This window comes from Myotis davidii, unplaced genomic scaffold, assembly GCF_000327345.1.
Source record: "Myotis davidii unplaced genomic scaffold, ASM32734v1 scaffold49, whole genome shotgun sequence".
Taxonomy (NCBI): domain Eukaryota; kingdom Metazoa; phylum Chordata; class Mammalia; order Chiroptera; family Vespertilionidae; genus Myotis; species Myotis davidii.
The window spans coordinates 3,029,914-3,047,538 of record NW_006300375.1 but is presented as its reverse complement, the minus strand read 5'-3'; the positions used below and the strand labels follow the sequence as shown (position 1 = coordinate 3,047,538).

Sequence of the window (17,625 nt, the reverse complement as noted above, 5' to 3'; positions counted from 1 at the left end):
TTTCTGGTCACAAAAGAAAAGCCCTCAATCTTTTTATCAGCAAGATTTTTGTTTTTTCTTTGGTAGGTAATATTCATCAGATTTAAAGAATACTCTTCCACTCCAAGTGTGCTATAACATTTTTATTAAGAATGGATTTTGATTTTTATCAAAAATGTTTCAGCATATTATGATTTTATACTTTAATATACTATCAATGTGCTGAAATTCATTAATTTGTTTTCCAACATTGAGATAATCTTGTGTAAACTGGATAATTCAACTTGGTCTTGATTCTTATCACTTTTATGCATTGCTAGATTGGATTTGATCAGTTTTGGCTTTGGATATTGGTAACTATATTAATTTCTCATACCTGATGAAGGTAACTTTGCCTTCTTTCTCCTTTGATTGCCATGGGTTGTTAGTTTCATTGATCTTTTCAAATAATCAAATTGTTGGAAGTCTATTTTTTACTAAATAATCCAGCTATTATTTTTTTAAAAATGGTAACTAGATAGAGAAAAATGTGTCCATCTTTCTCTCATTATTCCAACTTTTCTACAAAAACTACACTACTGCATAATTAAGTATTAGTTGAGGGGAAATTTATATTTTTAAAGATATTTCAAGTAGAACTGATGATTGAATAGAATATCGCCATTTTGTAACAGCTAGTGAATTAATGGACCTATTCTAGGCATTGAGCAACAGTAGCCATGAACAGAACAAAATGAGACAGCCAGATATTATGCGTCTCCTAATGGAGGAACATAATAGGAACCTGTGGACCAGGTCAGATCTGTAGAGCAAAAGAGCAAGTGACAGACAATACAGAGTCAGAGGAACTCCTTAACTACGCTCTGAGTAGGCAGTCAGCAAAATACAGATTTCAAGGAATCTCACAGGTAGAAAGACCAAGTTTCTTCAAAAAAATAAGATTCATTGAAAAAGAAGGGGTGAGGGGGAGACTATGTAGACTCAAAGAGGCTTATAAAACACATTAAAAATAAAACAGGAAAACTACACTAGTGTTTAGTAGGCAGATGCTAGCAACAAACCAGGATATAATTATCATAAATATCAAGATAGTGGTTGCATTAAGGGATGGGGAGGGAATTGTGATAGAAATGGGTTAAATGGAGGTCTTATGAGATGGCTGGCTGAGTTCAATTTCTTGATCTGAGTGGTGATTACAAGAGCATCACACATATAATTTATTAAGCTATAAATTTGTTTTCTGTATCTGTTCTGGGTTTAAAATATGTTTTAAAGTGGGTGAGTAAATGCATTGATGATATATTTTTCACAGAAAATGTTTCAAAATGTATTTATATATTAAATATCAATTTATCAGTTAACCACAAGAAGTCAATGTTGATGTTTTCAATATTTATTAGTAAGGCTGAGGCAACAGCCTTTAAACAGCACAATTTGCATAAGTTATCAAGATACATCTTGTATACAATCACAAAACCAAGACATATTTTCACATAAAGTAAAACTCAAGACAGATTTACAAGCATTTTTAAATTCAATTCTCATGTATTTCAGTTCAATTTATACAACCTTTAGCCCGAGAATTTGTTCATTAGATTTTCCAGAGAGATTCGAGTAGAACAGAAAAGAACACATTAGCAAATCACCAACATGGCATGCAACATATAGTTATAAACAAGACATATTTCCAAGTATTTTATTTTGAAAACAATTTTATTCGGTTTTTGTTTTTTTCAGACAAGAATTTGTTTTTCTTTAACTCCAGATGTGTTTTTGTTAGGATATCAGCACACACATTAATCGGTAGTGGGAGCACCTGAGCACATCACCAACAAATATATAGACACAATCAAACAATAATCATATTCACATGCTGAATGCCAAGTGAAATGAATACTTCAACTTTGTCTAATTTACCAAGTGTATAATTATATACAGGGCGACAAATTAAGAAAATGCTCTCAATCTACCTATCAGATAAGGAATCACTTGATTAAATGATGTAGATTTAATGGGGATCGTTAACAATAACAACATGGAACATATGATATGAACATATCAATGTTTCATATTCAAAGAGAAAATCTATTTCACTCATTCATTCTTGTATTACATCAAAGGCAAGTAATTATTAAACAGACAGTTCATAATTATTCATTGAGCTTTCTTTCACTTCCATCTCAAGCTCAAAATAGGCAACACCACTCTGTCACACTTAGAGTTATAAACATATATAGCTGTAGTCGGCTGACTTTGGAATATTAGACATTGTAGCAATGAAAATAAGTTTTTAAAAATATTATTATGATTTAAATAATAAAGTAAAAAAATACTATATCTTTATGATATCGTAATGAAATGAAACATTGATCAAATAATTTCTAATAAATTGGGCACATTATAGTGTATAGTTTTAGTTTATTTCACATCACCACCAACCTAGTGTCACTATGGTTATCACCTTATCATCACAACTATTCCTATAATAAGAATCAATATCAGCTGGTTACCAGCTATTATAGTCCCACAATATGACTATTTTAATGTGTGTGATCCACAAAATTAATTCCACTGATGCTGAAAATATGCTTTTATTAGTGTGAGTAATTACAATATGGGCAATCTTAAGGAACAAAGTAATCAGTGCCCCTTAGTCCTGGATATTATTCTTTTAAACTAAAATGCTAAATAAAAAATAAAGAGTCACCAAAAATTTCTTTTATCTTAAGTAAGAACAGGGGAAACACCACCTTTTTGCAACTAATGTTATTTATGTCTGCAACAACCATTCTGTAAATCCCTGTCTTTGGTGAAAATTTACTCTGTGCTTTTGCTTCTATAGCTAAAAGGTGTTTAGGACCAAATTTTCAACTAAGAAGCAACTTCAGTCCCTGATGACTCAATGAAACTGTGGGAAAAATTAGGATGCTTTTCAAGGTATAAGAGCTGTGTTATTTTTGGACTAATGTGTTATTTTGAAGATTACAAACTTTGTTACTATTAGGATAAAGAAAAAAAGCTAATTCCAATAAAATAAAAAGTGGAAAAGCAGGTGTTGTGATATATACAAAAAAAGTAAAAAAACACCAAGAGCCCTATTTGCAATTAAAAAAGAAATAGTTAGAGGGTTATCAAGATCATTCAGAAGTGCATTCATATAAGGATCAGTGTTGCATAGAATAGTTCCAGTACAACCTAGGAGTGGTTAGCTGCACTCTTGGTAAACCATGGCAGGATCTTATGCTCTCTGAAGGGGGATGCTGGTGCACAAAAAGAAGCCCTGTTGTTCACTCTCTTGATTGACTTGGCCTCATCACCAGTTCCTTGGAACAGAGAGGCACCTGTAATGGAAAGACCCCTACTCTTACAGGTCAAATAGCTACCAAGGGATGCTCTTTGTTTGGGTGGCACCTTCAGTTGTATTACTCTAAAAGAAGTTGCAACAACTGGTAAACTAACTGGTTATATAACCTGTCACGCATACCTCTGGGTGTACTATAAGTGGCTGCAGAAGAGGACCTAAGGTAAGCTCGAGTTCCCTTTCAGTGGAAAGTAGCAGAGCCTTTTTTATGTCAGAAGGATATCTTTCTGAACTATTTCCTTCCCCAATTATGAGTGATGATTATCAGCTTCCTAAAGTGCTAACTTCTGCTGGAAATATCCATGGCAACCATCAACAGATATAGTTGCCTCTAAAAATAAAATTCTAGCAATATCAAATCTTGAGTGATCCCCTCCACACATGCTCATTTTAAAGAAGTATCAATGGTAAACAACATTGTTTTGTCAGGGAAGGAAGGATAAAAACAATGGAGGAAAGAATAAATGACTATTAGCTTTCTTAGACAGAGTAAGAGTGAATTTGTATTTTTTCATTAAAGATAAGAAATTATTTTATTTTTAATGTTTTACATTTAATCAATTCCTTTTGAATTTAAAGTATGCTTTCTTTAAAAATGAGAAAATTCAATATCCAAATAATATATTTGGAGATGATTTCTCTAAACTCACTAAAACCTCACCCTTCAATAAAGAAGTAGCATTTAAGCTTGGAATGCTCTGAGAAGCAATTCAATTAATGTATTTTGGGATAGGATATGGGAATGGGATAAAATCAGTATGTTACTTAATTTACAAATAACCCAATTTACAAATAGTTTTTATTTAATTCTTCACCTTTTTCAGATTAAATGAAAATGTATATTTTAAAAAAATTCTTTTTGGAACTAATATACTGCTCTTACCCATGATAATGAGTGCCATTGGTTAGGAAGATGCTTTTTTGCATATAAAATTTGAAAAATGAAAAGCTGCATAATAATTATTCCTCACTTATGTGTATAAAACTATACTTGGAAATGTGCTTTCATTTTCTCTCTCAGATCACTTAGTTTGATCATCCTAACATCCCACCAGGAAGGCTAGAAATATTATCCTACAAATAAGGACACTGGGGGAAAGCGAGCTTAAGTGACATGTGCAAGGTGACCCAGTTAGTCAATGGCAGAACCAAGACCCGCAGGCAGGCCTTTAAATCCCAACTGAGAGTGTTTCCTACAACTGTGTGTTCCTTTCCTTGTTAATGTTGTTGGCTGATGGAGGAGAGGGTGCTTCCTTTTAGTGACTTAGACATCGGTGCTTTCATTCTACACTATTCAAACAGCTCACGATATATTCAATATAATGCGAACTTTTCATATATTTTTTCCCAACATGAACAAACTTGATCACTGTGATATCATCACTAAAAGAAGAAAATGGAGCAGAGAGAGAATCTGAGGGTTTTCATTGTACAATCAGTTAATGTGTTAAGAAAAAAAAACACAATTATGAAAAAGCAGAAACTGATACCAGTTTAATAAATCAGGGTCACAGATTACTAGGCTTTGATTGCCAGAGGAATAATTTTCACTCCGCCAATACATCACTCAAGAGAAATGAAATCTGTGGGATAATACATTCATTTGTAATTCCACAAAAAAAATTATCATGCTTCCTAGATAGAACATACCAATTTAATCGGTGTCCTTTGGTGTGTAGAATGAAAATGTCTTGATTTAAGGGTAAATTATGAAGATTTTGTTTTTTCAACCAAGGTCCCAACATTTTGTGGTGCAATATTTTTTTCTTAGCTAATCCTGGCTTTATTTCTAGATAAATGTAATCCCATTTCTACTTAGTATTATCTTCATTCTACATTACTTCAGATTGTACAAATGTGCTTTTACAACATGGACTCCAAAATTAGTGTGGTTTACCCTTGTAACATTTAAACACAGAGAAAACCATAATGTCTACATTTTGGGTTCTCTTTTTCCTATGACCACAACTCCCTTACTTCTAGCCTTGGACACATATTATAGGTGTAGCCTATGTAACAATCTCAAAACAATACATTGTCTGAGAAGATAAAAGAAAACTTTTGAAAACAGATTTATCACATCAGTTCTTTCCTTTCAACCAAGGACTGTTTGCATAGCGGACTGCTCTTGTCTGCATTAGAAACCGTGTTTAATCTTTGAGCCTCTGCCTTCAGCTCTAGCTCACTCTGCTCAAAGGTTTTCGCATTAAGGAGCCAAACGTTTTCTCACTGTCTTTCTTAACAGCTGCAAGGAATCCGAGGTCTCGGAGCTCCTCTTCCTTTCGGCCCTCTACACATGGAACATTTGCAATTGAGTTTCTGTCCGTGTTTCACAACAACACACTCACAAGGCTTTAAGTATGTTTTTGCCTGTTGTTCCTCCTCTCATGTTTACCCCTGAAAACATAGCTTAATACAATAGTGTCCAACTATAGTCTTGATTCGAGATCATTTAGTGCAGTTTCTATAACCTGAGCAGACACATTTCTTCAATGGGTTTGAGTAGAATTGGCCAAAAGTTTGTGCCAGTTGACTATTCTTTTTCTGAGATCCACTTTGTCAAGCCAGACACAGGCTTCACCAATCAAGGTCTTTTTCATAAATTTCCCTCCATTGGAGAAAAGTAAAACCTAGAAAAAAGAGCCTAAATTATATATACATGTGTATATTTTTCAACCTCTTTTAAGGGCATTTTATCATCAAAGAAATCCCACAAACAATAGCAGGAGTCCCCACATTAGGGATTGAGGTGTGGTAGCAGGCATACTTGTAAGTGAATTCATAACAAGAATGTCTTCAAAAGATTTGCATATGAATTCACATCAGCATTTCCCATCAAATGTCTCACATTTCCACAAATTGGTGATCTTTCTCCCTCTCAGTTCCTTTTCTAGCTACGCAATCTCTGTAAATGAGACATTTGTTCACACAGACTGCAGAGTCTCCTTTCACTTTTTTATTCTCTCTAATTCGAATGTAAGTTCACTCTCTCTATTCAGTCTCTGCTTTGTAATAGCACTGATCTTTGTCTCTGAAGGCCTTTGTTTTAAGTGCTGGCACCATGGTCTTCTCTTCCCATATTTTTTCATCTCTTTCCTTCCTTCTCCTTTTCCCTCCTTTCTTCTTTTTTTTAAAAAAAATAAGTTTTTACTGATTTTTAAGAGGACGAGATAGAAACATTGATGAGATGGAAACATCAATGAAGGAGAAGATTGGACCAGCTGCCTGTGCACACCCCCTACTGGGGATTGACCCAGCAACCCCAGCATGTGGCCTGACCAGGAACAGAACCAGTTGTACATGGGTCCATGCTCAACCACTGAGCCACACCGACTGGGCTCCTCTTTTATTCTTTAAAAAAAAATTTTTTTTATTGATTTCAGAGAGGAAGGGAGAGGGAGAGAAAGATAGAAACATAATGATGAGAGAGAATCATTGATTGGCTGCCTTCTACATGCCCCACACGGAGGATCGAGCCCTCAACCCTGACCGGGAGTCAAACGATGACCTCCTGGTTCATAGACTGATGCTCAACCACTGAGCCACTCTGGCTGGACCTCTTTTATTTTTTTACTTCTACTTTTACTGACGACATACTATGTACAAGCATTGTATTAGGCTGTGGAACAAAGAACACTGAAAATCAAGACTTGCCCTAGAGAACCTGACTGTATACAAGCAATGACAGGGAAGTCTATAAATAATTTTACAAGACAGATTGGGATTGGCTACTTAATAAAATAAGCAAAATGATATATGAATAAGGAGTGCTGAATTATATCTAGGCTCATCCCTACAGGGCTGAGTTTACATGAAAAGATGTGGAATACTGTGATCGATGAAGAGAGATGGAGAAGAGCTCATTTAAGGGGAGTAAAAATATAAGCAAAGGATTGGAGGCTTAATCTGATTTGAAAATATTCTGTTGTGACTGAAATATAGTGTGTGTGGGAAGGTATATAAGGAGATAAGATAAAAATCAAATCAATCAGAACTCACTTTAGAGGACTCTGAGTGAGTCAAGATATTGGGGAGTGTTTGAGGGCCTTTCCTGTAACCTAGCCATGTTTTAAAAAGATACATCAGCCATCAGTAGGATGAAATGAATTAAAAGGGTAAGACACTGATAGCAAGTAGGCCAGGTATAGTGTTGAAATAATTTGAATAACAAAGATGAGAACCCAAAGAGGATTAGTGGTATTGAGCATGGAAATAATTGTGTATACAACAAATGACAGAATAAAGAAGACTTAGTAACTAATTGGATAGGTTGTCTGTGGAAATCCTAAAGGGCCCCTAAAGGGAAGACACCTCTAAGAATTAATCAACTTGTAAAATGCAACATAGTATAAGATAAGGTTATAAATATTGAATAGCTGAATGGAAAATAAATACTGTATGAATAAATATGTTCCCATAGTAACTGTATAATGCACAATTACCTGAAGAGAATGTCCAGCAGGACTGAGGCTGAATCGAAAAGTTTCATTGAATGAAGGCTCTCGATCATGTCTACATACTCTTGTTTTTTTCTTGATCACCTTTTTTTGGGTAGAAATGTTCATCACATATATTTTCACATATAAATCTAAAAATGAGAATTCAGCTTGTTAAGTGTCCATTAATCATACAATGTCCTTTTGAAAGCCTTATAGTTGTACACTGAGTACTCTCTTATAACTTATACAAAGCCAGCAGATTGTGTTCAATTTGTTCCAGACAACATAAAAGGATTAAAAGGTAACGTCAATTTCCTCAGCCATTTAAATTTGTTTTCCGGTTGTATAATAAATGAATCACCAAGTTTATGTGTTGAAAAAAAAATCTCACTAAAAGCTAATAAAGTATCAACTTATTCCATATAACAGAAATTTCTTATTTCACATTTTTTTCTGATATATTTGGTGTGCAGCCCAACTTTTAGTTCATATTTTGCAAACTATTTAGGACATATTCCTAAAAATTTCCTATACATATTATATTGCTCGTTTTCATAAAATCAGATACCTGGTAAATGATCAGGAGATTTAAATCTGTAGGTGATATTTCTGCATTGGAGAATTTCAACTATTAGTTGTTCACCATCTGTCTTCATTTCCCTCTTTAATGCAATCTTGATTTCTCCCATTACCTGAGTTTTAGCTGTAAGAATTAAAAAAAAACTGTTAATAAATATATACACAATTGGGGAAAAAGGAAACATATGTAAAACTTTAGAAAAAAAGAAATATATACATTTATTAAATGTTTAGATGAAAAATTCATTCATACAATCATTAATTGAGTGTTTGTCAATGGCTAAACACCTTATTACATTCTACAGATAAATAAATCATGGTCCTAGCCCTTAAAGAATTTAAGGTTTCATGGGAGATTGATAAATTATATACTCACAACTAAGTATATAAAGTATAATGATAAGCTAGTAATAAGAAAGTTATGGAGGCCATGCAAGTAGATAAATATTACTCAATTATAGATGTTTTTAAGCCAAAAGAGGTGATAAATGTTAACTATATGAAGAAAGAAATACAAAAAAAGATAGGATTCTAGTATAATTAATAGGAATGAATGTCATATGAAATATGAGTTCTTTGCCAATAATTGCTCATTATCAGACTTCTCAAGAACACTTGTTAACAAAATTAAATGTCATTGCGTGTTATTTCTGTTTCCTTTTTATTTCTTTTGTAAAATAAATAATGAACAAAAACACATAGTAATAAAATTGCACAAGGGAAAATGCAATGAGTTATTTGAATGAATCTGAGCCTGGCCAGTGTGGTTCAGTGGTTCATCAACCTATGAACTGGGAGGTCACCATTAGATTCCCTGTCAGGGCACATGCCCAGGTTGTGGGCTCGATCCCCAGTAGGGTGCATGCAGGAGGCAGCCAATCAATGATTCTCTCTGATCATTGATGTTTCTCCCTCTCCCTTTCTCTCTGAAATCAATAAAAATATATTTTAAAAATTAATAATAAATAAATGAATCCAATGTATTTCTTTTCAATGTTTGTCTTGGATCTTTACGTATTTTTAAGAAGTTAGGCAAGCTAGGTCAAATTCTTTATTCATTTACCCTTTCCTCTATCAATTCATACATTTATTCACCAACAAATATTTTACTTCCCACCCCATTCTGTTTAAGCACCCTGTTAGGAAGAATTGATCCAATTGTGAGCTAAGCCATATATGCTTATTGACCTTATGGTTTTTCTATCTATTGAAAAGAAATTCATTAATGAAATATGTAAATTGATAAATCTATAATTAAAAAGAAAGGAAGAGTTATGAAGTGCCAGAGCATGCATGGTTCAGAAGAGACTGTGGAAGTCCTGCTTGAGTTGAAACCAGAAGGATGAGAAAAAATTAACTAAGTGAAATGGATGGTTAAGAACATTCTAAAGAGAAGGAATACTGTGTTCACTAAGGAAACATCATGGGCCTACAAAACGAAATAAATGTCCATGTTAGTATAACATTGTTAATTGATGCCATCTTAAGAATTTGGCTTTAACTTTTAGAACATTAGAAATTTATTGAAGGTATTTAAAAATAAATACGGATCATTTGTTTTTAGAGATATTGGTTTTGGGACCTCTTCATACTCTTAAAAAAAATGGAGGGTCATCAAAGAGCTTTTGTTTGTGTGGAATATAGCTATCAATAACATAAATTTAAAATATTGAATTAAAATATAAAATTACATAATTAAATATTTATTGCTTTAGTTAAAATGACAATAATACAGATATAAATATTTAATGAAAAAGAACCATATTTTCAAAATCTTGGCAGGAAAAGAATGATTAATTGACAGAACCTTGGGAATTATCACTAAATTCCCATCATAGAGAAGTGGACGAGCAATGAGAGTAGGCAGCCCCAGAAAAGTCACACTAAAACCCTTGAGAGCAGCAGTCTTGACTCATCACTAGGAAGATCTGTGGGTTTCAATGGAATCAGGAAGAACAACTAAGCTCCAGTATAAAGTAGAGAAAAAAAATTCAAAGCTAAGAGTATCTTTTCATTGGAAAAAGACATACCTCAACTTGCAGTGAACACTGGCAATAAATAAATAAATAAATAAATAAATAGATAAATAAATAAATGATATTATATCTTAAAAAAGAAATTAAAACTTAGTCATCCAGGGTGCAAGTCTATCTATGAAACAGCAATATTTCTTTTCTCCCAAGTCATAGAAAAGCAAATAGAACTACTGCCCCATCTTTCAAAGCCTACATGGAATAGGGGAAGAAAAAAAGAATTCTGACATGGTAAGGAGGGGAGTCAGAAAAACTCCCGCTAGGGAGAGCCAATAGAGGTTGTGGACAGAATTGATCACATCAATGAGAATGAAGAAACGAAACAGCAGGACAAGTTTTTCTGGGAGAAATTCACTTTTATAGGTTATATTCCTTTTTTATAGGCCTTAAAACTCTAACAAATATGTAATTTATTGTTGTTTTCTACTTTCTTACTTAGGTAGGAAGGTGGAATTAAAAACTTGCTAATTGAAGTTCTCAAGTCGTCACGTTGCCTGCTTTTTCCTGGATTGGTTAAATATATATGCTTCAGGGTGTGATACTTGTGAAGTTCTTGATAAGTTTCTCCTACTTGAAAAAATGTTCCAAATTGTTCTTTAATGTTTCTACTAAAGGATGAAAGGGACATGCCTACTGAGGAGGTCTCAAAGGACAAATGTATTAATTGTGAGTCATCACTATCTATCATGTCTGACCTTTTTCATAGTATCTGAATGCCTTTTCAGTAGAAACAGGTACATAGATAGTGACAAAAACCTCTTTGTCCACTGTGTCCACAAGGGCTCAGAAAAAATAAATTCAAGAGAATAGAAAATAACTTCTATTTAAAATATAATATTTCTCTGAAATAACAGAAGAATAAATGTGTGGATCAAAGGAGTATCTAATATTCCTGGAAATATTGGTAAGCCGAAACACTGATCTATTCCATTTAAACTACCAACAATAGAGAAAACATGTTTAAAGGGTTCAAGGAAAGAAATAAATTCCCTGAAAGAGCACATTGGGGAAAAGAAACAGAAAGCCTTTCTAAAATATTTAAAAGACCACAGCAGATGAGGGAGGGAGGGAAGGGAGGAAAATTTGAAGAAGAAATCTAGTGGAAGATGGTGTAAGAGTGCTGATTTCCTTTAAGAAGAGAATTAATCAATAAAATTCAAATTTGAAATATGGAATTAAAATCATAATTATTGCTCAACCTTTTCAATACTGATTCTTAAAGTAACAATATTTTAGTTTCTTAAACTTAGTGAGATAGTTGGTAAAGTAATATGGCTAAAATACAGATTGGCAAAAGAAGGCTTACAGTTGTGAGTACTCAGAATTTATTCTTGTACTATTATCCATATGAACAACTATAAACTTACTTTTACCCACCCCTGTACTTATTGAAATTAAACTTTTCCCTTGTTTTTTTACTGTGATAATATTCTCTTCATTAAATTAAAAAATATAATTATTTCGACACAGCATGTATAATTTAATTCCATGTTAACAAAATTGTGTCTATGTCTTTAGCTACTTAAAATGCTCCAACTAAGTATAATTGCAAAATTGGCCTATCTTTATTTTCCACAGCCTTCTTTTTCATACTCTCAGGCATTGCATTCTCCATTAAGGTATACAGTGCTCTCTCCATTTTTTGTTTTCTCCGAAAAAGAGTTTACTTATATTTTACCTTTGGAAAATGTGTGTATGTCATATCTACATGCACACATTTATACACATACTTATATCTATATTTTCATATATCTAATTTATATTTGTAGAAAATAATATTTTAAAAAACATTACAATTAACAAAGCATAATCAGATTTCACAATAAGAAATAAGGTTGCTATAAGCCCCACATTAGACAGGAAAACAGTAGCTTGGGTGTCCTAAGTAACTTGCCAAACTGTTTACTGGCCCAGTTAGGGCTCTATTCTCTTATGAACACTTTACATATTTTTTATGAATACGATTTTTAAAATATTGACTAATTTATGTAGATATTCATTTAAGAATATTTATTAAAATGTTATCAGAATAAAATTATTTTAGGGGCTATTTTCATACTTTATTTTAGCCACAAATAGGACCTTAAAAGCAGAGAAGGCATAGCAGGCAGTTCTTTTAGGTGTTTAGACAATAGCTAGCAGTTATTGTCTACATATACACATTAGGTCAATTATGCGGGTTATTTATATTAAACAACAAAACAGCAATAAATACTTTCTTAAATATTCATAACTACATGAGATTTTATATGGAATTGACTTTAACATACAAAGTGATTTAAAATACGTGACTATTGATTAATAAGTATTTCTTTTTATTGACATTATTGGTACCTGTAACACTTAACTAAACATAGTATAAATTGAGGTTTATTCTCTCTCAGAATTCTCTTGCAACCTGAGAAGCTTTAGTCAGTGCAAGATAATTTTAGGCAAAAAAAAAAAAATCTCTTTAGAGGCAGTGTTTAATGAACTGGAAATGAAGAAAATGTGAAAACGAAGGGGAAAAATAGTATTTTGTAAAAGGAATGTCTATGTAAGGAAAAAAGCAACAGAGTGAATAAAATTCTCACTAACACTTAGATTCTTCTCATTTACAAATAAATACTTCCTATCAGTGCCTCAGGTCATTGTTGCTGGCAAACAAGTCTGATTTGGTGTTGGATCAGATGTATATTTAGCCCCGATAGTCTTCACCTCATAAATTGTTATCTGCCTTCTACCACTCATTTCCAATCTAAGAAAAGCCTGATAGGGAATTAAGACAGATTTTTGAAACCAGGTATTCTGGCTTCTAGCTTTGTGAGATGGCATACCAGTCTTAAATATATCTGCTTTGTATTTTCTCAACTTATAAAGTGAAAATATATAATAAGATTATTTATAGACTATTCATGATATCTCTTTCAGCCTTATGGTTTAATACATTTTTGGACATATTGTGATATTACCTGAATATTACTTAGTCCTGGCCCTGTACTAAACATGTTATGTTTTAAATAATTTTGTTGTTTACTCAAAGTTTTAAACCCAGTCATTACAGAAAGTCTTATTAATGTCCTAATACCTGCCAATAGTTAAAGTAGTGATGCATATTTCCTTATGTACAATTGCATTTCCCTTCCTTTCAATTGTTTCTGTTCTATCAGTTTCAGATCTAAACAATAAATTTTTTACATGCTAGCATAATAAAAGTAAATTGTTAGCACAATGCCTGAAATAGTGATTACTCAATAAGCATAAGTTCTTTTTATTTCTCAACACTTGATGCAATGGAAAATAAACTTTTACACTTAGCAAGCATATCTAAACTATTAGGTCAATTGTTCAATATATTCAAGTAACAAACAAGCAAAATGTCTTGAAATATTCAGGTAAGTCAATATTTAAAATTGAAATTTCCAAATAAAATTTATATTTCCACTTGCTGAGCCTGTTACAGAGAGGAAGTCAGCTTGCTATAATTTGTTCTATTCACTAATCCTTCTCTATAATTTTAAAGCAGGCATATTAACCCTGTCTTAGAATCTATAATAATTTTACTTTCCATGCTGAAATTATCTCTTTCTTCCAAAAATCCCAAGTAATGCTCAGTAATTTGACTATGATACTTAATAATTATCTGTAATTGGTACTTCCCTTTTCTTTATACCATGCCCTTGAGTAGCAAGGAAAGCTGCTAGATCTTTTAATAAGACTGGTAATCTTGTTTGTATTGAGTTTCATCTCCTGGCCTAGCACTGTTTTTCAGAGGCTGTATGAAAGCCACTTATATGTGTTAACTTAATCCTCAGAAACATGTTCTCTGGATGAAGGTTCTTACCTACTCAGAACATTTAATGTGCAGGACTGAATAAAAGGCGTGAAGAAAGATAGTTTTTGAAGGTTTATCCTAGTAATGAGATAAACATTAGTTTAAGGGGAAGCAATCACGGAACTAGTCTATTTCACTTTATAGTGTAATAAATTGTATCTACAGAGAGCTCTTACTCTCACTGTAAGATCTCATGAAGTTGACCCTGGATAAATCAGCTTGCTCTGCCAAAGAAAATGACCCCAGGCAGCTAGCTCCTTTATACTTTCTACCTCTGTATCCCACAGATGACTACAGTGTTTGGGTCCAGCACGTTTTACTAACACACACTATTTATTAATAAGAGTTAAAAGAGATTTCCTAAGATAAGATTTGTTAAGTGCTTTGTGGTCAGATATAATTTCTTTCCAGTATAATTCAGTGAATTTGGTTTTCAAGAGATAAATGAATCTTCAACCCAAATATATTTCAAGAAATCTAAATTTCAGTTCTCTCAAAGTTTAAGTATACACTCATCTGTAACCAAGTGACAAGGAGAAAATTCTGAGATGTCCTAAATTACATTGCAGCAGACTGGAGGGGGGAAGGAGGAGAAAAGAGAGTTTAATCAGTTAACAGCTGCAGGGCGAAACCAACAAAGGACTGCTTACATTCCTGAGTGCATGTTGAAACTTTGGGTTAACTTCCAAGTTTATCTAGAAATTAATTTCTATGATTATCTAGAGAGACTAGCCAACCACCAGACATCACCTCATCTGGCTTATAGACATGAACTTTCTGGACTGTTGGCCACGCCGATGCAAAAGAGCAAACACTTTTTCATTATGGACTCTGCACCTATCCAGAGCTAGCCCAGCTTCACCTTCTCCTGCTCCTTTTGTCTATGGCCAATGTCAATTCTTTCAAAACAACTTATATTTTTCTTCCCCAAACTCATTGAATGAAAGAGCCTGTTACCCCCAGTACGGCAGAAAGGCTCATTTTTTCCATCCAGCCCTGCTGCTAGGCTCAGACTGAATGCCCAATCTGGCCTTTTTTCTGTCTAGCGGTGGCTCAATAAACCCTTTCTGGAAAAAAAAAGAGGGGGGGGGTTAGTCTTGAAGGTTATTTTTCAACACAAGTGAACAGTGTTGTGATATTCTGCATGATGAATGCCAATTAAATAATATTAAAATTAACAGAAGTTTCTGTCGTTATCTCATTTTTTCCTCAAACATGTGAAATACAGGTATTTTAATTTCACTTTCAAGAAAGGAGACTAAATTTTAAGTTGGCTAATTTTCTGTAAGTCACATAGCTAGATTAGATATTTCTAACAAGACAACCTGAAGGTTATTGTCAAAATTGTGACAATGTCTTTATTAAATAATAGTAATTATATGCCAAATTCAGGTACCTGCTTCTGAGCTTATGTGTGTTGAAGGGAGGGCACGTGGGATTTAGGGCGTCTCTCAGGATTTGTGGGAAAGTTGTCCTAAAAAGACCAGGTACAATCAAGAGAGAGAAAGAGTATATGCTCACCCATTTCCTTTCCAAAGCATTAATTTATGAACATATACTTCTTGACTTGTTACATGTCGGGAGTTATGATTTACTTAATGGTAACAATAATGCATTCAATTTATTGAATTACTCGTGTTCTAGACACCTTAGGGATTATACTCTACAGCATGAAAGTGCAAGAGCCGTGCCTATTCACCCTTGCCTGTTTATCTCATTGAAAAGATACCTAGTATATATTAGATGGTCAATGAATGAATTTTTAAAATTTCTCTAATCTTTACAGAAAATTTATAAGGTATCTATCATTTCTGTCTAGGTCTTAAGGAAGTGATTTTTAGCAAGTCTGATAGAAAAGCCCATACTCTTCCTACTAAACTAAGCGGAGGCCACCAAAGTGAGATATTTTTGGATTTCCCCCCAAGCCTATAGTTTCACCCAAAATAAATGCTTGTATGTCACTTTATTAATTTCATTCTGCTTACATATATATCCAAGCCTCTATTATTCAAAGCTATGCAGTTACATCTGAATACTGTTCATGTCCCAGGGCTGAGTGGGGCTGAGGGAGGAGGCATTTTGTTATGATTTCATTACTACTTTTTTCCAGGGGAGAAGAGTTCTGTAAGCTTTTCATTAAGCCAGTATTTGAAATAACCCAGATTCAAGGAGATATCTTATACAATAAGGCAGGCATTCTGGCTTAATATGATTTAAGAGTTCTGCGAAAGTAGGGCAAGCCTGCACAATCTCTTGGTATTCTGTTCTATAAAGAAATCCTTTCTCTCTGAGACAAAGCCAGAAAGAACATAATTTTAGTAGGAATAAATAGATTTTTCTGATTGATCTTCTTCAATGTTTGGGGCAGTTTTTGTCCTTTTGGTACATGCTTCTTAGCATTCATTTTACTGTGTCTGAAAATAACCAGAGTTCTTTTAAAATCTTTTAATTGAAAGCCTCCTATTATTTGTTCAAGACAAAAATACAAGCAGAAAACAAACAAAAAATTTACGCCATCAGAAGAATCACTAAAAACCTAAGTGGAGCTCTCTGGCTCAATGGGTAGAGTTTCAGCCTGTGGAATAAAGGGTTCGATTACGGCCAATTACGGTCAAGGGCGCATGCCCTGGTTGCCGGCTTGATCCACAGTTGGGGGTGAGCAGGAGGCAGCCGATCAATGATTCTCTCTCATCATTGATGTTTCTATCTCTCTTCCCTTTTCCTTTCTTCTTTGAAATCAATATATTAAAGAGAGAGAGAGAGAGAGAGAGAGAGAGAGAGAGAGAGAGAGAGAAAACCTAAGTGAACATCACATTTACAATGTTTGGAGTTTTGAAATAACTGACAAAAACCTCAGGAAAGCAAATCCAGGGATGTGAAGTAGGAGAGGCTGTCATATAAAACAAGAGCTCATGAAGTTCTTTTCCAGAGAAGTGTTAAGCTTAAGAAGTCAAGACTGGCTTCCGGAGCCCACAAGGCCTTGGCTAGGGTTCCCATCTAAGTTGCAGAACAAAACAGATCAAGTTGCCCCGACCTTCTAAAAACAGGCAGATTACCCACCTGGAGGTACGGGGGAGTGGGGTCTACATATATATATTTTTTGAATACAGAGAAACAATAGCATTACCAGGTAATGAACTTGAAAAATAAAACCAGATAACAGTATAATAGGAGCTCCTTGAGGAACAATTGTTTGTAAGAGTGAGACTACCAATTAATGAGTGAACAACCTCAAGCTTCTTACAGGAGTGGATGGTGACCAGGCAGCCAAATAACCTCTGAAGGAATGAACCTGATTACTAACCTTTGGCATTACATGAGGGTTCATTAGATTATGGAAATCAAATGTTTCCATTGGCCCATTACATCATTTCTTTTTTTTTTCAGGGTTAAATATTTTTATTTTTATTATTTTTTTTA

General features: G+C 33.7%; 1 protein-coding gene across 1 annotated transcript in view; it reads right to left on the bottom strand.

The window, feature by feature from the left end:
* Positions 1–1,356: 1,356 nt before the first annotated feature.
* Positions 1,357–17,625, bottom strand: part of PCLO (piccolo presynaptic cytomatrix protein) — a 296,737-nt gene continuing 280,468 nt past the window's right edge. Inside the window, 3 exon segments of the mRNA XM_006777145.2 lie at positions 1,357–5,970; positions 7,783–7,928; positions 8,348–8,482. Coding sequence (XP_006777208.1) covers positions 5,830–5,970; positions 7,783–7,928; positions 8,348–8,482 — 422 coding nt within the window. The 3' untranslated portion in view covers positions 1,357–5,829.